We start from the raw sequence: 27,493 nt of genomic DNA, 5'->3' as shown, positions 1-27,493 counted from the left end.
GGATATGTGAAACTGAGGTGAAGCATCCCAGACCGTTTTGGAAATGTCATTCTTTCCCCATTCAAGTAGATAGGAGCTGTACTTTTATGTTGCTTGTTAACAAAGAAAATAGCCGCCCAGCCTTTCCGAGAGCATTACAAAGATGACCGCAGGGTGGTCTGACTTGCCTTGAAAGGGACTTTGATATATTAACCATTCACAACCTATTACACTGATACACAAGTGCAAGTGACTGCCCGCCGTTGCTGTAGGAGCCTAGAAAAGAGATGCAGCCAATGTGAAAGCCCAAACGTGACGTGTTGCTTACGGAGTATGCGTGAAAAATGTTTCTCATGTAAGTTGGAGAGCTGAAGCCTTGTTTTTCCTTTTATATACATCATGCGCACCCTGTTCTCCACGGTCTGAGGCGTTTATACTTGATGGTCACCGTGGTTGTACAAAAGAACGGTACGCAGCCGTACAGTCCATACAGCGAGAAGGGTATAGCTGCCGGCATAGCTCCAAAAAGGGGCGTGAGCTCCAAATTTCCCAATAGGGAGCCCATAACCCTTTTGCCTAACCTTAACCCTTTTGGAGTTGGCGCAACTCCCTTTTGGAGTAACCCCACCCATATTTGGAGCAAGCCCGCCCCCATATGGAGGTGTCTGGCCCGGTATTTTAGAACTCCTTGTCTCCGGCCTGCAGCTATACCTACTTGGGTACAGCTGCAGACATCACTGGTTTAAAGACTCCTGTAGAAGTGTAATGATCCAGTTGTCCAGCAGGTGTCGCTGTTGTAATGAGCAATAGAAACAGAGGCGTTTTTACAGTGCAAAGAAATGGCAATTTTGATATCAACATTTCATATACTTTCATTAATAAAGCATGATTATATGTGAACCTTTGTACATTTAAATTAAATTTGTGCATTTAGCAGAAACTTTTATCCAAAGTCATTTAAACAAAACAACTTCTCAGTATGTGTTTCAAGCATCGTTGAGAGACTGTTGGGCTTGTAAATATAACTGCAAACTCTTGCTGTCTTAACACTGATTTTTTTTTTCTTTTTTAAAGCTTCATAGATAATTATCATTCTGTTCTATTATGACATCTCTGATGTTTGTTTGGGACATAGGAAGCAGTACCTGGAGACACAGGAAACACAGACAGCTGAACAGGAAGAGGTCAATCATACATCATCAGGTCAGACACGCCTCACTTTCATCACACTTGTGTTTTGAATGTTGACTAGCACTGCAGGAGGGCTGTAACACCAAAATCTGTATCACAGAATGTGTCATTTTATATCACAATAACAATATATAAAACAATATAATAATTTGTGCTGGAAATTCAACAAAAATATTAATTAACCATGTGGTTGCTTTTGGATAATTCAGTCAAATCAGCACTTTACAAATGAAAGGTGCTTTGTCTTATTGGATTATTTTTTCTTTATATATATATATATATATATATATATATATATATATATATATATATATATATGGAACTTCATTGACACAAAGCAAAACAATTCAGTTATTTACAATGAATAATAAGTCTGACATCGGTGCAAAAACAGCTTCAAAACAGTAAAACTAATATTCTGAAATAGATAGTTAAGTCTCTAAATTCTGATTGGCCAAAAAATTATTATCTACCATGGTACAAAATCTCTACCGGTTGACTCATTTTTACAATTGCAAAGTATATATACAGTCATAGTATCCAGTACTGAAGTACGGTACTCAATGATAACTCAAATGACACAGAATGAAACTCATTTTGTGAAATCTCATTATTAAAATCATGTCTGCATGCTATGCAAACCTTTAGTCATTGTTGTGTTTGCATATGTAATTAATTCTTATGTACAATTATTATGTTTTATTTGTTTGGAGAGGCTTTTGGACACTATGATAAATAACTTTTGTAATGCTATAACTTTTGATTGCTTTGTCGTATCAACACAAACTTTTTCTCAGATACAGTTGACATGATTGGGAACAAAACAAAAGCAGTTTTTTCAGAGCCACCTTATTTACACTCAGAGATATATAATGTTAAATAAGAAAATTAGAGAAAAAGTAAAATCTTTTTTTCTGATTTTTCAGCAGTTTCTTAGACTGAGACTCTCAGACTGCATCATAATCTATATTATTTAAAAAAAATTGAAAAGTTTTCATTACAGTGATACCAAACACTTGACCCTCCATGTTTTGTTTTGTTTTTTGTTGCATTATAAGCCTTTAAAATGTTGGGTATGCCACTGAAACAGGAAATCTTTATAAAAACCTTCAGAGCTTAAAGGGTTAATTCACTCAAAAATACACTACTGTTCTGTCTGTGTGTGTCAGTGTGTGTGCAGGGTCGCTCTGAGCGTGCTCGGGCCGTCGCCTCGCGTCTGCTGGAGGTTGTTCTGGATTTAGAGCGAGCTCATTCGTCCTTCCAGAGCCGAGAGGGAGACGAGAGCAGTTCACTCATACTGACATCGTAGAGAGCTTTACAAATCCTGAAGCCGATGCAGCGACCAACTAGAACTCACACGACACTGTAAAATTACAATTATGCAATCTGACGGTGGTGTCCTTGAATGACTCTAGACATTTGTTTAATGATTATTGTGCACGTTTTTGCAATCAAACGCAAGTTAAACTGCAAAAATCAGTTTCTTAATTGGTATTTTTCTTTCGTTTTCCGGGCTAACTATCGAAATATCCATAAACCAAGATATATTCCCCCTCGAAACAAAAATTGCATAAGATATAAACACTTGTTTTCAGGAAATATACTGTATATTGAATAGAAGTGTCATTTGTCAGCATGTTTTCTGAAACAAATAAAAAATAAATCATTAATATCTTGTGCAAAGTTAACTCTCAGTTAAAGGTGCTGCAAGCGATTTTTCCATGGAAAAGTATCCAAAAAATGTTCCTACTCCCTGAAAGATATTACTGAAATAAGTGTCGTAAGATATCTCACCGGTCTCTGGGACCGCTCTAGACTCTGTAAACAGCAAACAACGCTTTCGACCTGTCAATCATTTTGCGCGTTTTCATAGAATTGTAGTTGCAGCAAATTATTGAGGCTTAATGCCATTTTTATGGCATGTAGTTGATAACAGTTGTCAGTTGAGGGCGCTATTGTACTGCTGTTGTTTTGAACAACCGTTTCTGCTCTCAGTAAAGCTCATTTGGTATTTTTGGATTGCAGTGTTTTGGAAAAGGGGCGTGGCTAATCCAACGGCTCCGTCTCGTGGAAGTGGAACGGCTGAAATCACTTACAGCACCTTTAAATCCATCTTGATTTACGGATGTTTAGATATTTTGCACACAAAGAGAATATTGATTAAGAATTTGATTTTTTTTTTTTTTTTACAGCATATCGAATGTCTGTGAAATTATTTTTACTGTATGTATTTGTACTTTAAAAGTGTTTATATTCTTGATGCTCTCTGGGGTGAATTTTTAATCAAATGGCACACTGTAGCTTTTTAAAGCAGCCATGTGTGTGTGTATTGCGCTCTGCATGGCATTTGACAAAATGGCTTGACCTGTGTCAGTAAACACACACACACATAAGAAACCACACTTTGTAATTAAACAAGTGAGTAGTGTTTGAGTGGCTGTTGTGTTCACGACACACTAGAATCTATTTTGTGCAATTACTTGGTTTCTTGCTTTTCTTTCATCCAGGAGTGTGTGAAGTAGTTCTTGACCAAATGAACATGTTTCTGGATTAATATTGTAATATTTTTATACTTCCACACAAAGGACTTACAGTATATATATATTGGAATATCAGTTTGATTTATCGTTTTATCTTTAAGAGGATTGTAAATCGTTCTGCTTTTTGTTGTAAAATGTATTTAAACAGATGCTTGAAGAAGAAATTAGATTTGCTGTTGTTGTGGTTACACTGAATCCAGTTCACCGGTGTAAAACTAAACCGATCGCTGTAGCCGCATGTCAGTGTAGCTGATGATGTTGGTCTTTGTAATGGAGTGGTTTTTAGGTGTTTTTTAAGACTTAGCTATAGCTAGCTGTTGGTTATTTTAGACTGTTAAGGGGCTGTGATATACACTGATTTTCTTCAGGACTTTGCAACGTGCCAAACACTGTTTTTGGGTTGTGTGTGCATGTGTGCAAGACTGCAGCTGAATAGAGTTTTTAGCCTAATGACAAACTGTTTTAAACATTTGCTTCTCTCTGCAGGAAAACACATTTTGTTTGGACAGAAAGTTGAATATCTGCTGTGCCTGTAAAACTGTAAAACCATTTAAATGAAACTACATGAAACTCTTTGTATTTCTTTCTCTCAAACAAACAATCCAGGAAAAGACTGGCCTCTAATAATTCATACATAAGCATTACATTTATGAATACATAAAGCCAGGACGTCATGCTTGTTTACAATAGTGCTGTGCTGTTCATTTTCTCCATAACAAGATGACAAATAATCCATTTGATTTTGACAGGAAGTAATACTGCTCATTATATTATGCAAATGTGAGAGGGAACAAAACAACAAGTTATAAGAGAAAACACTGTGAATATTAAGATGAAAGTACAGAGTTTATAACACCGTGTCCTAACCAGGCATGTCATGTAATTACCCAGAAAACACAGAACGTTCCCCTAACGTTGGCATTTGGTTCCCGTTCAGTTATATTTTTGGAACCAATTCCTAACGTTCTAAGAACGTTCTCTTTAGTTTCTATCTTTTATAACCATAAACTAACATTTCCAGAACGTTGCAGGGAGGTATTTGTGTAACAACCAAAAAGGAACCTACACAGAACGTTCCCTAATGGTTATTTTTAGGTTTTATTTTTATAACCATAATGTTCCCTGAACGTTGCAGGGAGGTTTTTGAGACAACCTAATAAAAATCTACACAGAACGTTCTCAGATGGTTATTTTTAGGTTTTATTTTTGTAACCATAAACTAACGTTCCCTGAACGTTGTAGGGAGGTTTTTGAGACAACCTAATAAAAATCTACTCAGAACGTTCTCTAATGGTTATTTTTAGGTTTTATTTTTGTAACCATAAACTAACGTTCCCTGAATGTTGCAGCGAGGTTTTTGAGACAACCTAATAAAAATCTACACAGAACGTTCTCTAATGGTTATTTTTAGGTTTCATTTTTGTAACCATAAATTAACGTTACCATAACATTGCAGGGAGGTTTTTGTGAGACAACTTAATTAGAACCTACACAGAATGTTATCAAATGGTTATTTTTAGGTTTTATTTTTGTAACCATAAATTAACATTCCCTGAACGTTGCAGGGAGGTTTTTGTGAGACAACCTAATAAGAACTTACACAGAACGTTCCCTAATGGTTATTTTCAGGTTTTATGTTTATAACCATAAACTAACGTTCCCTGAACGTTGCAGGGAGGTTTTTGAGACAACCTAATAAAAATCTACACAGAATGTTCTCAAATGGATATTTTTAGGTTTTATGTTTATAACCATAAACTAACGTTCCCTGAACGTTGCAGGGAGGTTTTTGTGAGACAACCTAATAAGAACTTACACAGAACGTTCCCCAATGGTTATTTTTAGGTTTTATTTTTATAACCATAATCTAATGTTCCCAAAACGTTTTCAGGGATGTTTTTTGTGTGACAACTTAATAAGAATCTACACAGAATGTTCCCTAATGGTTATTTTCAGGTTTTATGTTTATAACCATAAACTAACGTTCCCTGAACGTTGCAGGGAGGTTTTTGAGACAACCTAATAAAAATCTACACAGAACGTTCTCAAATGGATATTTTTAGGTTTTATGTTTATAACCATAAACTAACGTTACCATAACATTGCAGGGAAGTTTTTGTGAGACAACTTAATTAGAACCTACACAGAATGTTATCAAATGGTTATTTTTAGGTTTTATTTTTGTAACCATAAATTAATGTTCCCTGAACGTTGCAGGGAGGTTTTTGTGAGACAACCTAATAAGAACTTACACAGAACGTTCCCTAATGGTTATTTTTAGGTTTTATTTTTGTAACCATAAATTAATGTTCCCTGAACGTTGCAGGGAGGTTTTTGTGAGACAACCTAATAAGAACTTACACAGAACGTTCCCTAATGGTTATTTTTAGGTTTTAATTTTTGTAACCATAAATTAACACTCCCTGAACATTGCAGGGAGGTTTTTGTGAGACAACTTAAGGACCTACACAGAACGTTCCCTAATGGTTATTTTTAGGTTTTATTTTTATAACCATAAACTAACGTTCCCTGAACATTGCAGGGATGTTTTTTGTGTGACAACTTAATAAGAATCTACACAGAACGTTCTCAAATGGATATTTTTAGGTTTTAATTTTTGTAACCATAAATTAACGTTCCCTGAACGTTGCAGGGAGGTTTTTGAGACAACCTAATAAAAATCTACACAGAATGTTCTCAAATGGATATTTTTAGGTTTTATGTTTATAACCATAAACTAACGTTCCCTGAACGTTGCAGGGAGGTTTTTGTGAGACAACCTAATAAGAACTTACACAGAACGTTCCCTAATGGTTTTATTTTTATAACCATAATCTAATGTTCCCAAAACGTTTTCAGGGAGGTTTTTGTGAGACAACTTAAGGACCTACACAGAATGTTCTCTAATGGTTATTTTTAGGTTTTATTTTTCATTCACATTTGTTTTATATGATTTTTTTATTTTTATAACCATTTCAGTTGATATTTCAGTTGATACAACAATGACTGAAATTAGTGCAGTGTTTAATTAAATGTAGAAGTTAAGATCACAGTGTATGGGATTTAAACACATTATAATTAAGAGACATGAAAAGCAAACACAATAAACGTGTCTTACCTTACGTGCTGCGCCTGATACATACACGTGCATTTGATATGACTTCCTTCACCTCGATGCTATAAATTGTTATCAGTGTGAACACACCTTAAATGGACCATTCAGACGAACTCATTATTTTGCTATCAAAATCTAGGCACAGTCCAACGGTAGAACAGAACACAAAACCAAGTTGTTGTTTTTTTAAGAGGAAGTTCTTTTTAAATTACACGGCGTCTAAAAAACTTTGTGCAAGACGCTGAATAAACAGCGAGAGGTGGTGCAACGGTCAAAGAAGTCTGTAAAGCTAATGTTTACATCGGAAAACAATTACAAAACAGCGCCGATGGACACAAAAACACTTTCAGTGCATGGGTGAGTTAAAGGGGGGTTCAAGGCAAATATAGGGGGGCAATGCCCCACCAGCCCCTCTTTTAACTCGCCCATGCACTAAGCAATACCGTATAAACTTCAGAGACAAAAGAATAGAATCATAGAAGACAAGAAGAAATACAAGGAGAAGATTTGATCAAATAATTCTCTATAGGTTCAAAGAGTTTATTTAACTGAAAACACAGACATGCAACAAGATCATAACAGATTAAGACACGTATCATAAAAGCCCTTGTAACGTTTCATCAAACAACAATTCGTCTGATATTTTAAATAGATTCTCCTAATGTACATTGTAATTCTATTGCCTGTAAGAGTTCAATGACATGAGAAACAGATCATAGAAAAATCCAGGCGCTTTTTATTTGAGATCAACAGATGGACGTCTGCGTTGACAGAAGGATCCGTATCGCGTGAAAGGTGAAAGAAAACGACAGATGACAAAAGGCAAAGAACGATAAAGCCAAACATCTGTCGAATTGTCTGTCAAGGCCAATAATCCTTAAAAATCTGCAGCCAGTTTCAACAAACCCCTTAAAGGTGATTCTGTGTGTCATTTTTTGGATCCCAATTTAATATAGAGAGAAACCTAGAAATAAACCATCTGTAGGTTGATTTTCCCCAAAAGTGTAAACACTGTGACTCTGTGGCACTTCCAAAACACAGACGAGCCTGACACAGCACCACTGACTCAACCAATGGCGTGAGTCTGGGGCAGGACTATCTGTTTGTTTGGGAAAACTTGTTTGAAAACAGTCATCATTTTTGCAATTCTAATGGGTGACGCTAGTAATGCCGAAATGGCACACTTCGGCTTCAAGCGAAGAAAACCCTTAGTTATAATAACCCTTAGATTAGAATTATAACTAGGGGTTTTATTAACTTAACCCTCCTATGGTATTCGGTCATTTTTGATCAAAATACATTTTTTAAATATAATAAAAATGGTTTCCTTTATCTGAGCAGTACAAGACTTGGTGAACTTTACTCCATTCGCCATCTGAACATTGGGGGTTGATTTGTCTAAGTGGTCAACAAAAACAAAACAAAAAAGCGACACTTTTGGTATTTACGGTCAAATTTGACCGATCATTGAAAATGAATGGGAAAGCCCAAAAAACAGAGCAATTTTTTTTTTATCTGTCAAATATAATCAATTAATCAGCCACCATGCAGAAAAAAACAAAAACAAATGCTTATTCTGTGTCTTCTCTTTGTAACACCATGGTCAGGTTTGACTGCAAGCATAATGACAATAACTGCAAAAACTGACACTTCAAATCTATTTTAAATTGCTAAACTTTGAATAATAATAATATAATAGTAGATAATGTCTAAATATATATCTAAATGCATATCTTGTGATAAAATATAAAATTAGGTTACAACAAGTCATCAGACTACACAGTATGTGTCTACAGTCATCTACTGGCTGTTACTGGCATGACATGTTTTTCAACTCATGTTATTTATATTTTGTTCACCAGATGGCAGCAATCTGCCTCTAATTTATGTCACATTCTTATATTTTCTTCATGTTTCTACTTATAGGAGTGCAGGTTCCGAATTTGTCATTTTTTTCCAAAAACGTGCTTATTTGTACATTGAAATTAATGGTAAAATGTAGAAATGTACATGTAAATCCCAAAAGAAATGCATAATTTTATTGTTCTTACTTCAGGAACAAAAATGGTATTATTACCATCATCATCATCATCAAAAAAAAAAAAAAGGGTATTTAAACCATCCGGTCAAAAATGACCGCAAATACCAAAGGGAGTTGCCATTTTTCAATACCATAGGAGGGTTAAGGGGTTTGTTGCAACCAGCCACTGCCCCCCAAAACACATATACCATAATATCCTTTCTATAAATTAAGATTAATGATATGCAAAAAAAATAAAAAATCTTCATCAGCATCTTTGTCTTGTATAAATGTAACACATTTAGTGAATACAACATATATATTTTCTGAAAGCGAGTACTAAAGTCTTGCACAATTTTGCTTCTCAGGTATATGTATCCTGTATTACTAGAAGACAAGACAAAAATATTGAGTACAAAAGTGATTTTTTTGTAGTTTTAGGTTGTGACACACTTAAATGTGTGCCAGCTACAAAATTATTCAGCAGTTTTCTCATTAGAAAGCTTTTTTCCTACTGGGAAACACTTTTTTTTAGTTCCATCACAGACACATTTCATTATAATACAGTGATGAATCTGGAATGGTACAGTATATATTTCTCTCTTCAAACACAGCTTGACTTGGCTCGATAAAGCCGTTTGTCAGCAGGTGTTTTGGTGCCATATGGTCTTAATTCACCTGATCTGCCATCGACAATGTTCAGGTGAGCCAGAAGCCATAAAAACAAACACACTTAAATATTTAATACATCATAAAAGCACATTAGCAACATACAGCCGAGAGGACGAATCACCTCAAAATATTACTGTAAAACGGCTCAAATATTGCGCATATAGTCAAACATTTAAAACTGACATGTGCAAGTTATTTTTGGGATGGACAGGTAATAAATGATCTAATTAGGACTAATGAGGGGGGTCTAATTAGTCACCTTTGTAAAGAGCGTCCACAGCAAGCAAGAAAAAATGAAACAGCTGCCGTTCAGCAGAAAACGTCCATCGCAAAACTTTGCATATTAAGGCCAAATCTCTCAAATATCTCACTATCGTAAAGTCTGTCACAGGAAATCTCCTCAAATCAATAAAATTCTCAACCTTCTTTTTTCTCTTTACATGTCTTGCAACAATGTCAATGCATAGAATCTACATAATGAGAAATAAGACAAAATCCAACAGCTAATTAAAGCTACAGTATCTGCACAAACACCAGTTTTTTATCCCGTTAAAATCCCGAAATTCTTTTGTTTACAATGAAAGTTTGATCAAACCTGGTATTAAGTTCTGTACTTTCTTAATATTTGGGTAGTCAACATGACAGCATGTCCCGCAGTGTAACATACTACATCTTAAACATTTCATTATTGTAAAAGTATTAAACATGCGGTTTTTATGAGCTTATACTAACTAAAAATCTACATGGACTAGTTGCACTTTTAATTTGTCCGAAATGAACTGTAAAAAGTTTAAAAGCGATAAATAAAAACGGAGAAAAACGTACAAGAAATACACACTTAAAAACACACTGTGTCCTTGTACATTCATAGATAAGAAGTCTTTTAAATCAACTTGCTCCTTGCGGTTTTAACACATTTTGAGAGATTCAAAATACAGTTGGCTAATTGTGTCATTTAGCGATCTCAAATTTATGCTGAAATTCAAACTGAAATGTAGGTTGCCCGAAAACGCACCGTGAAAAATTATTTTCAGTAGGTGATTTATTTTTTATTTTTTAGGTGTCTTAGTGCCTTCCTGAGCCTATGTCCTACAATAAAAAAAAATAAAAAAAATAAAAAAAATTCTCTCCAAAAAAGAAAATTCTCTAAATTTTTTTTCTCTAATTTTTTCCCCTCCTCAAGAAGAAACACATGAGATTTCTTTTTCCTGCTTGCTAGCTAACAATTAGCATGCAGTACCAACCTCGGCCACCAGATGCCACTATCAGTAAGCATGAAATCTTAATTAAGGAAAGAAACATTTATAATGTTTGAGAGTCTACTAACACATGAAATCCCATAATTAAATGAATATACCTCAGGTTACATATGTTTCATATGGCATTCGTTGTCAAGTGTGACATCGGGAGTTATTTCTGGTTGTTTGATGACATTCACCACTGGAAATATCGATGCTGCTATTGATATTTTTAGCTTTTTTAATTTGTTGGCCCACGTATGAAACATGCGCTATATTTACACAACTATAAATCAACATATCAAGTACCACAGTTGTCATCTGTCACCTTATAAGCATAAGATTTCACCTGGTGGCCGAGGTTGGTACCGCATGCTAATTGTTAGCTAGCAAGAAAAAAATATTTTTATTTATTATATATTTTTTGTAGGACAGGCTCAGGAAGGCACTAAGACATTATTTTTTTTATTTTTTTTATATATTCACCTAGTGAAATTGTTTTTTTCTACAGTGCGGTTCAGGGCTTCCATACGCACAAGACCAAGCAGGCATGACAAATATTTATCTCCATCTTTGACAAACTCTACATTTGAAATGAAAGCACGAATATCAGAATATCAGTACATATGAAACAGCAATAAATGTTCGATGATTAAAATATTCCCTGCAGATATATAAAGGTACACCACTCGTTTGGGTGGGCGGGTTTAAGTCACGGCAACAAACTCCTCCAACTCGACATCATCGATGTAGCAAAAGCGACCATTGCATCACTACTCTATTTATATAAGACGTTCATAACATATTTTAACAGTCCCTGATGATACTGACAAACTGTCAGATTTGACTAAAAGCATTTATTAATTATGTACATGTACTATGTGTTTTGTGTATGTAGATACACGCTGATGCACATGTATGCCATGTGTAAGTAGAAAAATAATTTAAACATACACTTCAAAGATATATCACGTTTTTAAATATATATGTTTACTTCTGTATACACTTCAAAGCATTACAAGACACATCGCTGAGAAGCCTTAAAGGAGTAGTTCATCCAAAAATGAAAATTCACCCTCATGCCATCTCAAACTCATATGACCTTCAGTCTTCTGCAGAACACAAATGGAGATATGGGGCGTTGTTGTCCATACAATGCAAGTCAATGGGGACCAACACTTTCAAGGACATAAAGGCATCATAGTGGTTTAACTTCAACTCTGGAGCATTTTTGGGCTGCCGTCTGCAATTTTTCACACTCAAATTTAAAAGCTCACCATCTACACATAATATGGACTAATTGCCAAAAATTGGTCTAATTTTTTTTCAGAAAAGACTCCAATTATCCATAAATAACTTTGTAAGCATGTAATTCTGGTTCTGTTCACTCCATCTCCCTCCAAAAAGTCGTATTTTATTCCACAAGATGGCAGCAAGAACTATAAAAAATAACTTTTCACCAAAATTATCAGTTTCCGTCACAAAATGCAAAAAATATAGGTAGCACTCTACCACATTTTAGCCCTCACAGATGTGCTCGTCCATAGACATTCAGTCTAATTTTCAGTTCAAGCACCACCCTTGTTATTTAATTGAATATTTCGGCCTCTGAGTGGACTAGAAGCTCAATCTAGGTGTCATTAGAAAGCTGAGATCCTCTCCTTTGTAATTATGTATAACATGTTATCATCAATATTCGATAACTTATATTTCGATGATTTGTTTAGCATGCTTTTCCTGCTGGACTGCATATTTTGTTCTGGCCATCTAAGATATAACATTAGATTATTCAGCCAAGCAACCTCACAGACAAGTAAACAATGGCTCATTTTTTAGAAGACTGCCTAAGGTAAAAGCAGATATAAAGTTTTTAGCTATTTGGGGCTTACCACAGCAGTGATCAGTGCATAAATTAAATGGTTGTATTTGATGTCTTACAAATATCATATTTTACTTTGTGATTCTTTTGAAAATCTTTCGAACTGTGGTATTAGGGCAATAAAAGAAACTGTACAGTCACATTCCTGAGAATGAGAGCTTTCATTTGATATATGACTTGCCCATTTATGTGCTATGTGAAAGACTATTCACATTAATAATTCTACCACATGACCTCTAGGTGGCACTGATTTGCAATGCAAATGTTTCAGGCCTTATTTTGTCATTTTATGTAACATAAATGCAGAAGTGATGGTTATCTATAAAAAGTTCAGATTCTAAGCTTTCAAATGACACCCCATACACCTGACTTATTTATTTGGACACATTTTAAACGAAAACTTTTTTCGCAACATAGCGCCCCTTTTGGAGACTTCAACTCCGCAGAGTTGAAGAGGTTAATCCATGTCTTCTGAAGCGACATGATCAGTTTAGAATCAGCTGTCAAGATTTATAGTGAAAAAGAATTTATATTTTGGTCATTTTCTCACCTAAAACCAAACATATCGCTTCAAAAGACATGGATTAAACCACTAAAGTCATATGGATTACCCCATTGACTTGTGTTGGACCCCACTGACTTGCATTGTATGGATAACAATACCTCATATCTCCATCAAAATATCTTCGTTTGTGATCCGCAAATGAAAAGAAAGAAATTTGAGTTTAAGACAGCATAATGGTAAGTGATCAGAGAATTATTGTTTTGGGTTAACTATTTCTTTAACGATACAGAAGATGCTTGATTAGGCAACACTGACACAAGTCACTTGAAAGGGCCGTTACACATCTTAAGAAGACGCCCCATAGATCAGGAAGTCTTGATTTTCCAAATAAAATGCTACGCTCACGGCCAAGAATATATGTGGGTATGTTTCTCACAACGGCAATTTAAAGCCACTGTAAAAAGAAATCACAGTTCACCCATCACGTAATGATAACCCTGCCCATCAAAAGCCCAGAGGGATCCAGGGCAGGTTGCATTGCATCTCTGAACGTCACAAACCCTTCGAGACCGAAGCAGCACTCACGCTCGAGATCAGCACACATCCTGGAATGAGAACGGCAAGAAAAGCAATAACGCACACCTCCCAGAACGTGATGGATCACACCGTGCTCTGCTCTCGTCTCCGCGGATGCTGTAATGAGTGTGTATTTCTCCTTTAAAACTGCAGCAGGTCTCTGGAAATGACTTTCACCTTCAAAGGCCAAGCTGATTTATCTGTTATGGGCTACGAACAGTTCGAGGTCTCTGAACGTAACACACACCGGCTTTACCAAACACAAGGGCTTATTCAGAATTGCACACTAGTATACTACTTACTCTTTATGCAGTATGAAGTATAATCAATATTTTTGTCTTGTGTTCCAGTAAACATCCTTAAAAATGTACATAAAGAAAGAAAAGGAGGAATGAGTCGAAATACATTTTTGTGGTAATCAACATTATGCCACAAATGCTGTCGATTGAGCTTAACATGTATTGTTATATACAATAGTTAAATATATATATATATATATATATATATATATATGTAATGAAGCATAAACCTCATTACGTTTTGATAGATTTGATTAAAATCTTCCAGTGAGGTGAGAGAAATAAACTTATGCGTTCTGTTCACTTACAGTAAATAGTAAGCTAGTATGCCAATCCGAACATATACAAAGAACTACACAGCTCTTCTGAAGGGAAAGAACGTTTGCAACCAGACCATCAAAGTGAAACAAAGCGACATAGAATATAAATCATTGCATATTTCAAGAAGACATCCTACTCGCCTTATTTATTATATTGAAATTTTCTTGGAAAAGCTCAAGCTGAAATGGGGCTACTCAAATCCTCAAAAAATAACGAATCCACTAACTGGTCTGACGATCGAAAGTAGTGCAAGAGTCGAAGATCTCAATGTTTTGAAGTTGTTGTAAAACAGCCCCAAAACATCAGCGTAATGATTCTGTCTATAAGACGGCAACAATTAAAGTCTTTCTCCTTTAATTAGTTCTATACGGAGACCAAACTAAGCACAATTCTCGCACTGAATGTGTCAAAAGATTCAGGTATGAAACATCACAAAAACATCCCTTTCTTGTTTGAGGTCGATGTAGAACCAGTGATGCTACTGAAAACAAAAGTTCTCCATGTTGTCTGATAGATTAACAGATATCGGTAGTGATAGACTGACATATCAGACTCGCCCATATATGCAGAAAACCAATTATTAGAAGTATTAGTTTTCTCCTGTTTCAGATACAAACTCTACCAAAAGCCTTGTCGATCAATAATTAGCTAAATATTGTTTACATTACTTAATACATTCTGTGTACACTGTAAAAATCTTTATCGTTTTGATATACGTAACAACATCATTTGTTTCCATCCATTAAACTTGTCACAGTAAATTCTGTCATTTCTGAGTTTTCTTCTCACAAAGTGGTTGAAACGAGTGCAATGAACTCAGGTTGGAACTTTGGCACCAGTTTGATTTTACTGAAGCGATTAAACTTTAGTTTTTAATATTAGTGGGTTAAATTGTTTTTCTCATTTGCATTCATTTAACTGTATTCTAAATGGGCTTTCAAATAGCTACTCTGCTCTCTAGAGGCATCGATCTTTCAAAAAAAATATCATATCAACCCTAAAGTCTCATTACGTGTGTTTGCATAAATCTACCTCATGCACTGGTATACGCCCAGCAGCTAGAGACAGAGAGAAAGCTATGACAGTGAATCAGAAAGAGTTTTCTTAAATTCCTCTCATCGGTCAACCTCAGCTCACGGTCCATCTCTGGGTCAGCAAGGACTATCATTCACTGGTAAAGCCACTGGAGAGAGGTCAGAGGTCACTCGGCGATCACAAACTCCTCAGATGACGGCAGAATGAGTGTATGCGGTTGACGCCTCAGTCCTTCAGGTTGTCTTCACCCACACCCTGAGCAGCCAGTTCCCTCATGACGTTGTCCAGATAGTTTGGATCGGGGTAACCGTGGCCCGTGAGGTTGGAGCCGAACTCAGTTTTATGATGGATCTCGTTCCACACGACTGTGTCGGTCTCGCCGGTGGTGCTGGATGTCCCAATGGTGAAGATTAAACGACGATCCCACGCAGTGATCAGCAACTTCAACACCTGAAAAAAAAACAAAAAAAAACATTAAAGACTACATCAGCCCTTGCTTCAACTTACGTAAAGTGATGAATTATCGCGTAAGGAACTTGATCTTATACATCAGGATTTGTTTGGACAGCTGATGTTAGGCTATGATATTACTGGTTAACCCTTTAAGCTAGCATGGGCCCGCCGGTGGGAAAAAAATCTTGACCAACACAAAATAGGTGTCGTTTGAAAGCTTAGAAGCTCTACTTTGCAATGTATGCAGGCATTATGACCAAAACTGAACAAGTGCTTTGAAATTTTCTGACAAATCAGAAGTGTTCCGTTTTGATCATTTATTTAAAAAAAAATGCACTGTACATATTATTGCAATCAGTAAAAACATCAAACTGATCAAGCATGTGTCATATGTTGTTGGAAAGCTCTCAAAGAGTAGAATACAACCAGCCTATTTGTTGTACTCACAGACAAAAATATAGTGAGTAATAGCTAAGTATACTGTAACTTTGACAATTATGTTGGTGTTGCTTATATCCCGCATTTTCGCTTATAATTTCACAAATATAAATGGAACATAAAATATCACATACCATTACTTAGAGGAGGTGATTATCTTTCAAACGAGCCCACACACAAGATAATCAGATGTATAGATCATCAGATAATCCACATGAAGCACAATGTTACATATGACCACCAGGAGATGGCGCCAAATACATGACACAGACTCAATGATGACTCAAATGACACAGAATGAAACTCATTCTGTGAAATCTCATTACTAAAATCATGTCTGCATGCTATACAAACCTTTAGTCATTGTTGTGTTTGCATGTGTAATTAGTTCTTATGTACAATTATTATGTTTTATTTGTTGGGAGACATTTTTGGACACTATGATAAATTATATTTGTAATGCTATAACTTTTGATTGCTTTGTCATATCAACACAACATTTTTCTCATATATAGTTGACATGATTGTGAATAAAACAAAAGCAAAAAATGAAAATAAAAAAGTTTTTCAGAGCTACCTTATATATACCCAAATATATAATTTAAAATAAGAAAAATAATTTATCAAAATATTATTTTTCAGCAGTTTCTTAGGCTGAGAGTCTCAGAATGTATCATAATCAATATCATTAAAAAATTTAAAAGTTTTCTTTACAATGATACCAAACACTTGACCCTTTTTTGTCGAGTTATAAGCCTTTAATTTTGGGTATGCCACAGAAATAGGAAATCTATAAAAACACCTTCAGCGCTTAAAGGGTTAATATTATCCCCACCCACATGGCCTTGTTTACAACAACAGAAAATGTATTTCAGAGTAGGAGATGCATGTAGAAAATTTACGATACGATCATTCAGATTACAGATGATAACTGATGCGATATGATGACTGATATTATAAATCTACACTGTTTAACATTTCATGTTTTTTAAGAAAGCATACCAACTAAAGCAATCTCTAACTTTACAGTCTGCGTTTAAAATTAACACAAACTGACAAAAATTGACGACTGACGTCAAGCAACAAAACCTAAGTTCAAAAATAGATAGATAAACTTTCAGTGCTTTTGAAACCTGCCGGAGAAAAGAAAATAACTCCTGATATTAGCTGCTTTTAGTATCATTCTAATCAAACTGATGATGATAATTTAAAAATAAATAAAATAAAAACTCTCATTTTGACCAATACTCACATAATCACCAGGATATGGTCACCATTATGGTGCATTTTGATGAAATATTATTTAAAAAATAATAAATAAATGTATTTCGAATAACGGATGAATTGTCGTTAATAAAACCAGTGACATTTTTAAGAGATCAAATAGGGTCAATTTTGATTTCATAGTCCTTTAATCAACACTGGTTGATCACTTTACATGTAAAACAAGATAATCAGGGCAGAAATTGAATCTTACCATTCGGCCTTTCTCATTGTCGGGTAGGTAACAGTGACGTGGAAACCCCCGCGTGCTGAACTTCTTCCCTGGATTGGGATGATCTGTCGTCTGAGCAAAACACACACATACACACGTGGTCACACTTCACACAACACTCCCTCAATTAGCCACACAGAGAAGAAAATACTAACGATGCCCCGAGGACTCGTCAGTGGTTTATTAGTGTGCTGTTATTCAGATGAACAGAACAAACATGAAGAGAACGAGCGCTCTCCCGCTGCGACAGCGAGTCTCTGATGAAATCACAGCTTTAGATATGCACATCAAAGACCATTAGAGCGAATTAAGATTATTTTTAATCTCTCTCTCTTTCATCTTATACAACACAGACTCATACAGAAAGGTTGAGTGAGTGAATATTAAAGCAGGGATTTCTTTTAATGATTTTTTTAAATTGGGATTTATTTTTCTTTCTTTCTTTTTTTTTTGCTCTATTCAAATACTGGAACTTTCAGAACTCAGAAATGGTGGTCAAGCAATTTAGGAATTTTTTATTTAGACTTTTTCTTTTTTTCTTTTTTTATGGCCGATGCTGATAAGCTAGAAACAATGTATGTGTATATATATATATATATATAATATTGGATAATACAATTTGCAAATTACAATTTGATGGAAATGACAGCTATACAGCTATACGCTTAAATTAACCTCCTGAGACCCCAGGAGTGAGTGGACATTACGTTTTGGCTTCGCTATAGGCTATGCATACTTTAATTTCATTTAAACCAACTGATCTCAATTCAGGAGACTCTGTGCTGTCATTAAAGGGTTAAACTTTTGACGCACCGAGTCATGTGACAAAACAACATGGCGCCAATCTCAGCTGAGTCAAACAAAACTACATCTGTTAAGAAACCTAATTAAGTTTTTACATTAAAACTAGTTTGAGTCAAAAGATTAGAGTCTCTAGTTTCATCCGGTATGCCATTTTTCAAATTTGAGCGATTTATCGTGAATCGGCATGCTGTTAAACACAATGACCACATACGTGGACTATAGGCTCATTTTCAGTTAAAATATCCAATATTCACTGTCTGTGTATTATCACATTGAGAATTAATGAGTTCATCCAAAAACTGGAAAATGTGTCTTTCAGAGACTTTATATGGAGTTAAGATGAAAATAAGGTGCATTTCAAACTGTTCTGAGACCAGTGCAGACAGACAGCACACTGGAGGTTAAGTCATTCACTAAATAGGGAGCAAGGGATGTTTATTTGGTTGGCCAATATATCGGGCTATCAAGACTCAAAACTTCCTCCCCTGAGTCTACAAAGGCCATCTGTTGAAACTAAACTGTAAGAACAGCTCTTTCAGAAATCCTCATGATTGTGACATCACAACCGTTTCTATTTCTATTATGTAGCATGCATCTGAACACATACTATACAGAAGTTATTCTACATTACATCTGCATAAAAAGTCTTTTTTTCCTTAACTGTACCTTTCCATACAGCATGTAAAATGTACGCAGGACAAATGCTGTTGTAAGTGTCAGACAGAGACATTATAAATGGAGTTTACAAAACAAAAAAGCAGAAGTGTTGCTGTGTTGGTGATGTACAGTGCAAAATAGAAGGTACAAACTAAATTTTTATTGTCGTGGCATCTGAGACCTGACAGTAAGTTTGTGGCTGATGCAGAATGTTGCTGTAGTATGCAAGTATATGACAAGTATGCAAGAACTAGTGACCTAAAATGAATTGTGCCACTGTCCCCACTGAGCAGGAAGTCCCCATGCAGCCACTTCCTGTTTCAGATATGGTAAAACACGGCAGGGTAAAAAACAATGACCATACTACACAAACCTACAGTTTACATGCAAAACCAGCTTGACCTAGTAAAGATCTGTGCAATGTATTTCTCGAGCAAAACTTGAAACAAAAATCTATATTTGAGATGTTTTAATGTATCTTTCAAAAGAGATGTGTCCTCAGGTTAACTATCCCTAATTATAATAATGCAGGCTACTATTCTATAAACTATATTCCACACCCGTATGACTTTCTTTCTTCTGCAGAACATGTTAGATAGGATGTTAGTCTCAGTCACTATTCACTTTCATTGTATGGAAAAAAAGATGTAATAAAAGTGAATGGTGACTGAGACTGACAATCTGTCTAACATCTCCTTTTGTGCTCTGCAGAAGAAAGAAAGTCATACGGGTTTGGAACAACATGAGGGTGAGTAAATCATAATCATATCATTACGTGTTAAAATCTATCAACTTTGCTTGGGATGGCACAATGCAATTTAACAGAATGTTTGTATCTACTATATAAATCATCTTTCAAAAAAAAATGTTAAAGGCACTTGTTTCAATAAATGACTCCTTGTATACCTGTATTCCAGGGGGAATGTCATAGATGATGCGTATAGTCTTGGTATCGGGGTATCCAGGTAGACAGTGAGGAATAACGTGGTATTCCATTTCCCCAGGAGGCTGTGTGCCTGTTTTCTCACCGTAGATAGCCTTACAGGTGGGACACTGCAAACTACCATCCTGAGAGACATTGAACCATATTAAGAAAACTCAACAGAACTCATGATATACTTATAGATCAGTTCAGTGAGCTTTTAGAGGCTGTTTGTCCTCACAAACATATTGACTATTGATGATACCGTACATTTAATTACTCAGTGCACTAAGTAATATTTACAGTGTTTGCAAAGCAGCGCTATACTAATATTCCTCAAACATGATATTTTTATTCTCTACAAATTTCTAGGGACTTACATTTTGGTCGGTTTCTTCCTCAAAGCTATCTTAACGCTTTAAAAGATGTGGAATATACCACCTGAATGGTATAGATTACTTTTATGCCAGGTTTATGTGCTTTTTGGGGCTTTACATTTTGATCCCTGTTGACTTGCATTGTATGGAAAAAATACAGGTTTGGAACGGCATGAGGGTAAGTAAATTATGAGAGAATTCTCTTTTTTGGGTGGACTTTTCCTTTAACTTACAGACTCCATCCTGCAAAACATCCATTTTATAAACTTTATACTTTTTTTTAAAGAAATTTAGGATTAGGGGGCCTGGGTAGCTCAGTGGTAAAGATGATGGCTACCACCCCTGGAGTTCGCTAGTTCGCTAGTTCGAATGCCAGGGTGTGCTGAGTGACTCCAGCCAGGTCTCCTAAGCAACCAAATTGGCCCGGTTGCTAGGGAGGGTAGAGTCACATGGGGTAACCTCCTCGTGGTCGCTATAATGCGGTTCGTTCTCGATGAGGCGTGCATGGTGAGTTGTGCGTGGATGCTGAGGAGAATAGCGTGAAGCCTCCACACACGACATATGTCTCCGTGGCAACGCGCTCAACAAGCCACATGATAAGATGCGATCTCAGACGCAGAGGCAACTGGGATTCGTCCTCTGCCACCCAGACTGAGGCGAATCACTACGTGACCACGAGGACTTAAAAGCACATTGGGAATTGGCCATTCCAAATTGAAAAAAAAAAAAAAAAAGAAAATGTAGGATTAAAATGTAAAATTTCCCATTGACTTACACTGATAGAATGTTCAGTATTCAAAATGTAACCATCAACTAGAACTATGTAACCAATAGAGAGCAACTTAAACAGAGATTATTTAGCAGAGATGGGCCACTTCTATTAAAATGAATGGGAGAAATCAGATCGCTCAACCAAAGAGCTCTGAGAGCTCAACGGATGTAGAAAGGAAGTCCTGCCTTACAGGTAAAAGAGCCAATCACCTTTTAGATACCAACATCAACTGTCAATCAATGTCGCATGCGCATTAGCTATTCAAGCTGGGAAAATTTTGTTTTTTAGCGTAATCTGAGATAAAGAATCACAATTAATGATTCCAGTATTGTCAGATTTTTTTGCTGATTTGAAAAATGTTCTTTGATCGTAATCTTGACCAACCGTTTTTGAGATTTTGGTCTTTCTCCATTCAAGTAGATTGGAAGCTGCACTGGCATGATTGGAAATAGTTTCCCGAGAGCGTCCCAAAGATTGCTCACAGTGGACTGACTTGCTAGGAACACTTTGCTTTGACTTAATGCAGATTAGAGGCCTTATGTCGCTTTGTTTACATTGAATTTTTGACAGTGGGCATTCCGCTAGCCCGTTTGAACATTCTGTCAATGTAAATCTTTGGGATTTTTCCGTTTATTTGTTTGTCCACTGTGCGAAAACCGTAAGTCCGTTCAGTTAGAAAATACATAGCACACTATTCCAGAACAGTCTGAAGGTCTGTACCAGGTTTGGTGGATGTATTTTAAAAGCTCTAGGAGGAGTTAAATGTTAGACATTTTGGTCTGGGTTTAGGGATTTCGAAAAAGCCCTAAGCAAAGTTTTAAGAATAACAGTATGTTGGTGATGATGCCATTGTAGTATTTGCATGATGAATTGTGATGGTCTTCATTCTTACATCTATTTGCACACTGAATTGTGTTTGGTACCATACCATAAAAGCTGTTCACACATTTTTGTTGCAGAGCAAGGTTCTGTTATTGTTTACATGTCAAGGCTCTTCTAGCAGAGGGATGGCACTTAATGAATTTGCACAGATTTTGATGAAAATCTGTATTAAGTAATATTAAGTAATATCCATTAATAAAAGCAAAAAGGCACTTGAAGTTGTGTTATATTGTGAATATAGACACTCTGTTGGGTGTCGTGCCAAACAACATCATTTAGCTGTGACTACATTCATAATTTAGCAACATATTTTTTACTTACAGCTTAATTTAATCGAGACATGTACGTCAGTTTCATTGGTTTAGTGTGTAATTCAGAGAGGCAGATGTCACTGTGTTCTTACTTTATTGCCATTGCTGTACATGGCGATGAGACACAGAAGATGGTACATGTGACCACACCTGCCCAGTTTGCCGATGAGCTCTGGTTTGATGCCTTTACAAGTCAGAACTCCCTCGTATCCGGACGATGCAGCGAGACTCTCCATACAGATGGTACAGTCCTGATAGATATCAATAATGAGTAACTCGGTCACATGACACTCATGAACAACGCGTGTGCACAATCTGATGATCATCACCTCATCTGGTGCTGTTTTGATTTTCTCTGTGTAGCGTCGAACCACATCCTCTGGGTTTTTACCTGATAAATACATGACACAGACGCAAACAAATATTTAGGTTCAAATCACAAAGCCACCAAACACAACTGCAAAAAGTAGTTTTCAAACAGGTTTCTCAAACATTTACAAAGCTATCTAAGAAAGGACAGACCACACACTTTAATTGCTTTTATATTAAATTAATTATTACACTGCTCTCTGGAATTCAGTGGCATGAAAAAGTATGTGAACCTTTTGGAATTAGCTGGTTTTCTGCATGAATTGGTCATAAAATGTGATCTCATCTTCATCAGTCACAAGTATAGACAAAAACAATGTGCTTAAACTAACAACACACAAACAATTATAATCTTTCATGTCTTTATTGAACATATCCCATTAAACATTCACAGTGCTGTGGAAAATGTAAGTGAACCCTTGGATTTAATAACTGGTCAATCCTCTTTTGGCAGCAATAACCTTAACCAAGTGTTTCCAGTAGCTGCAGATTAGACCTGCACAAGACATTACTAACTACAAGACATCATACCCCAACACTGTAGGGAATCAACAACTGGCTGACAACCTGTGTTTTACTGTAGATTTGAAAAGCCAAGTCTCGCACCCCACACCCACTCTGACCTTCAACTCACACAAACATCAACACCTCCTGCAACCCCCCTCCTCCTCCCCCCTCCTGCTACTCAACCTGCACTTAAGATCTGTGAAGAGGATATGTACCAGGTTTTTTCCGGAAACAAAAGGCAAAGAAAGCACAGGGCTCAGATGGTGTTTCACCCACTTGACTAAATGCCTGTGCTGACCAGCTGGCCCCCATCTTCACACAGATCTTCAACAGATCACTGGAGCAGTGTGCAGTACCCTGCTGCTTCAAATGCTCCACCATCATCCCTGTCCCGAAGAAACCCAAGATCGCAGGACTTAATGACTCCAGAGCCGTCGCTATGACATCTGTGGTCATGAAGTCATTTGAGAGGCCTTTCTGGATCCCCTTCAATTTGCTTATCGAGCAAACAGGACTGTGGATGATACAGTCAACATAGGATCAGCTAGTGTGACTGGGGAAATTCACCTCCAGCACCTGTACAATCAGCACTGGTGCCCCCAAGGATGTGTGCTCTCCCCACTACTCTTCTCCCTGTACACAAATGACTGCACTGCCAAGGACCCCTATGTCAAGCTCCTGAAATTTGCAGATGACACCACTGTCATCTGCCTTATCCAGGATGATGATGAGTCTGCATACAGAAGGGAGGTTGAACAGCTGGCTGTCTAGTGCAGTAAAAACAACCTGGAGTTGAACACGCTCAAAATGGTGGAGATGATCGTGAACACCCCAACACTGACCCCCCTCACCATTCTGAACAGCACTGTGGCAGCAGTGGAGTCATTCAGGTTCCTGGGTACTACCATCTCACAGGACCTGAAGTGGGAGACCCACATAGACTCCATTGTGAAAAAGGCCCAGCAGAGGTTGTACTTCCTTTGCCAGCTGAGGAAGTTCAACCTGCCACAGGCGCTGCTGATACAGTTCTACTCAGCAGTCATTAAGTCTGTCCTTTGAACTTCAATAATTGTCGGGTTTGGTGCAGCTATGAAATCGGACATCAGAAGACTACAAAGGACAGTTCGGATTGCTAAGCAGATTACTGGTTTCCCCCAGCCTTCCCTTCAAGAACTGTACATTTCCAGATTGAGGAAAAGGGCTGGAAAAATCACTCTGGATCCCACTCACCCAACCCACTACCTTTTTGAACTGTTGCCTTCTGGCCGCGCTACAGAGCACTGAGCACCAGAACCGTCAGGCACAAGAACAATTTTTCCTCTCAGGCTATCCATCTCATGAACAGTTAGAACTGCACCATTGAGGCAATACACAGCTTAGTCTATTTATATTTATCCAACATATCCTACCTCTTCTGCCATTACATTCCCTTGCACTATCTGTATATAACAGATTTGTATTTGTATATATATATATATATATATATATATATATATATATATATATATAGTCTTATTGTGTATTTCTATAGATACTTATATTTTCTATTTGCTTTTTATTCTAATTTTTATTATCTCTGTCTTGTTGCATTGTTTGTGCACTGGAAGCTTCTGTCACCAAGACAAATTCCTTGTATGTATACTTGGCAATATAACTCATTCTGATTCTGATTCTGATGTTTAGGGTCATTGTCCTGCTTTATCACTTAACTCCTACTGAGCTTCAGTTGGCGTACAGCCACACTGACATTATCCTGCAGAATATCTTAATAAACTTGGGAATTCATTTTTCCCTTGATGATGGCAAGCAGTCCAGGCCCTAAAGCAGCAAAGCAGCTCCAAATCATGATGCTCCCTCCACCGTACTTCACCGTTGAGATTATGTTTTCATGCTGGTATGTGGTGCCATTTTTGTCATATTTAGTGCTGCGTGTTCTTCCCAAACAATTCAACCTTAGTTTCATCATTCCACAAATATTTCCAGTAGCGTTGTGGAGTGTCAAGCTGGTCTTTGGAAAACGTCAGGCATGCAGCAATGTTTTTGTTGGTAAGCAGTGGCTTCCTTCGTGGTGTCCTGCCATGAACACCATACCTGTTTAATGTTTTCCGTATAGTAGACTCATGAACAGAGATGTTAACCAGTTCCAATGATTCCTTCAAGTATTTATCTGTCACTCTAGGGTTCTTTTTTACCTCACTAAGCATTCTGCGGTGTTCCCTTTGAGTCATCTTGGCTGGACGGCCACTTCTAGTGAGAGTACCCACAGTATTAATTAATCTCCATTTATAGACAATTTGTCTAACTGTGGACAGATGAATATCTAAACTCTTCAAGATAACTTTGCAACCCTTTCCAGATTTATGCAAAGCAACAACTCTTGATTGTAGGTCTTCTGAGATCTCTAAATGTTTGAGTGCTTTTTATAAGTCAAAGTAGCTCTAACCCACACCTCCAATCTCATTTCATTTATTGTATGCCAGGTTTGCCAATTGCTGACTCTAATTAGCTTTTGTTGACATCATTAGCCTAGGGGTACACATACTTTTTCCAACCTACACTGTGAATGTTTGAATGATGTATTCAATATATAAGAACAATACAATAATGTTTATGTTACTAGTTGAAACAGATTGTGTTTGTTCATTATTGTTACTTAGATGAAGATCAAAACAGATTTGAAGACAAATGGATACATACCTGTAAATGCAAGTAATTCCAAAGGATTCACATACTTTTTCTTGCCACTGTACATGATCATGATTGGTCAATCATGGCAAACTGAGGTCAAATATTTGCGTATCATGATGCTAAACTGTTCAGTGATGTCTCTTTTTATCACTGTAGACTCTTTTTAAATCAATGTTTCATGTCCATTTATTATATTTATTTGGTAATTAGCTGTGTAGAAACCAGCTAACCCTGCTGCTCATGAGAAAAAAATGTTTTGCATTTTTTTATTTACTTCATTTAGGCATAATTTAACCTTTATGGATATCTAAAGGAGGTTTTGTCAGATGCAGTCAACAAATTGAGTCTAAAGTACAGCTAAAAACCCCCACACTGAGTGTCAGCATTTATTTTGGAAGCGCTTTTATTCCTTTGACCTTTACCGTGTTTAAAACCAACAAACACTCACTGTCTGAGTTTTGAATGTTTTCATCAGTTCCTGAAGGTGTTCAATACACAATTGATTCCAGCTATTGGATTAAATTTGCAGGAACGTCTGCACCAAGACAAATCTACAAGTACAACATTTAGCCGATCTATGGTAACATCATTCAGTGTGCTGTAAGAGGAAACTTGTCAGTTTCCTGTCACTCGTTTTACAATCTGCGTGTCAACTGGCTTAGACTGTTCTGCTCAATCAGCAAAACAAGTGAGACAGTAAATCAATCGCAAGATGTGAAACACACAAGAACACATATAAAACACACACAGTGAATGCATCATTTCATATAGCTATATGCTATATTTCTTTTTAAATAAATGGCGTTTGCTTTGATATTTTTTTAACTAATCAAATGATAGTCAGACATTTTTAAATTTGACTTTCTTGGGGTCACTGTACACACACACAAACTGTTGGTGTTTGTTGTCTCGGTGGTCTCACCCTTACGAAGGTGTTTTTTCTTGGTCTTGCGTCGCATGCCGTTGATTCCCGGCACAGGTTTCAGGTCACTCTTACTGACAGGCGGCGGGTGCAGGATCGGTTTAGGAGCACGGGTCAAACACACGGGGAGCCCCGCTGCACACATGAGGATACCTGTCATTCCTGAGAGAAAGAGGGAATGTTATAGTCTTTTGTTCTGTTCTACTGAGAGTCATTTGTGTCTTGCGTGATATTAAAAGAATAGTTCTCCCAAAAATTATTACAGAAACACAAATGGAGATGTTTAGAGCAGCTTGAACATTCTACATATTTTTTCCTTTTAAGTTCCAAAGAATAAATAGTCATATGGGTTTAGAATGACATAAGGGTGAGTAAATCATATCTGGGTGAACTAAACTTGATTAGTCTTGATCATTACCTGCAAACGCCGGGTGGATCATTCCAGACCCATTGAGATTTTTCACAGGAAGTGCAGGAACCCTAAATACACAGATGCGCAAATGCAAATCAGAGGGTCAGTGATCCA

At 36.6% G+C, this 27,493-nt stretch overlaps 3 protein-coding genes across 6 annotated transcripts in view; 1 reads left to right on the top strand and 2 right to left on the bottom strand.

The window, feature by feature from the left end:
• Positions 1-4,283, top strand: part of LOC127414551 (rasGAP-activating-like protein 1) — an 80,653-nt gene extending 76,370 nt beyond the window's left edge. The window contains exons 20-21 of the mRNA XM_051652657.1: positions 1,115-1,182; positions 2,340-4,283. Coding sequence (XP_051508617.1) covers positions 1,115-1,182; positions 2,340-2,479 — 208 coding nt within the window. The 3' untranslated portion in view covers positions 2,480-4,283. The remainder of the gene's footprint in view (positions 1-1,114; positions 1,183-2,339) is intronic.
• Positions 1-27,493, bottom strand: part of LOC127414591 (fatty acid binding protein 1-B.1-like) — a 932,240-nt gene that overhangs the window by 761,533 nt on the left and 143,214 nt on the right. The window lies entirely within an intron of this gene.
• The window catches only part of LOC127414557 (E3 ubiquitin-protein ligase DTX1-like), a 68,261-nt gene continuing 47,467 nt past the window's right edge, over positions 6,700-27,493 (bottom strand). The window contains exons 4-10 of one of the 2 annotated variants that reach the window (XM_051652669.1): positions 27,386-27,447; positions 26,968-27,129; positions 22,811-22,872; positions 22,574-22,732; positions 20,124-20,285; positions 17,739-17,828; positions 6,700-15,820 (exon numbers count right to left, since the gene is read on the bottom strand). In XM_051652669.1, the coding sequence (XP_051508629.1) occupies positions 15,596-15,820; positions 17,739-17,828; positions 20,124-20,285; positions 22,574-22,732; positions 22,811-22,872; positions 26,968-27,129; positions 27,386-27,447 (922 nt within the window). In that variant the 3' untranslated portion in view covers positions 6,700-15,595. The remainder of the gene's footprint in view (positions 15,821-17,738; positions 17,829-20,123; positions 20,286-22,573; positions 22,733-22,810; positions 22,873-26,967; positions 27,130-27,385; positions 27,448-27,493) is intronic. The other variant, XM_051652670.1, reaches the window with a different exon arrangement.

The sequence above is a fragment of the Myxocyprinus asiaticus genome, chromosome 24 (assembly GCF_019703515.2).
Source record: "Myxocyprinus asiaticus isolate MX2 ecotype Aquarium Trade chromosome 24, UBuf_Myxa_2, whole genome shotgun sequence".
In the NCBI taxonomy this organism is placed as follows: Eukaryota; Metazoa; Chordata; class Actinopteri; order Cypriniformes; family Catostomidae; genus Myxocyprinus; species Myxocyprinus asiaticus.
Note: the sequence above shows the minus strand (reverse complement) of the source record. Positions and strands in the feature narration are given on the sequence as shown.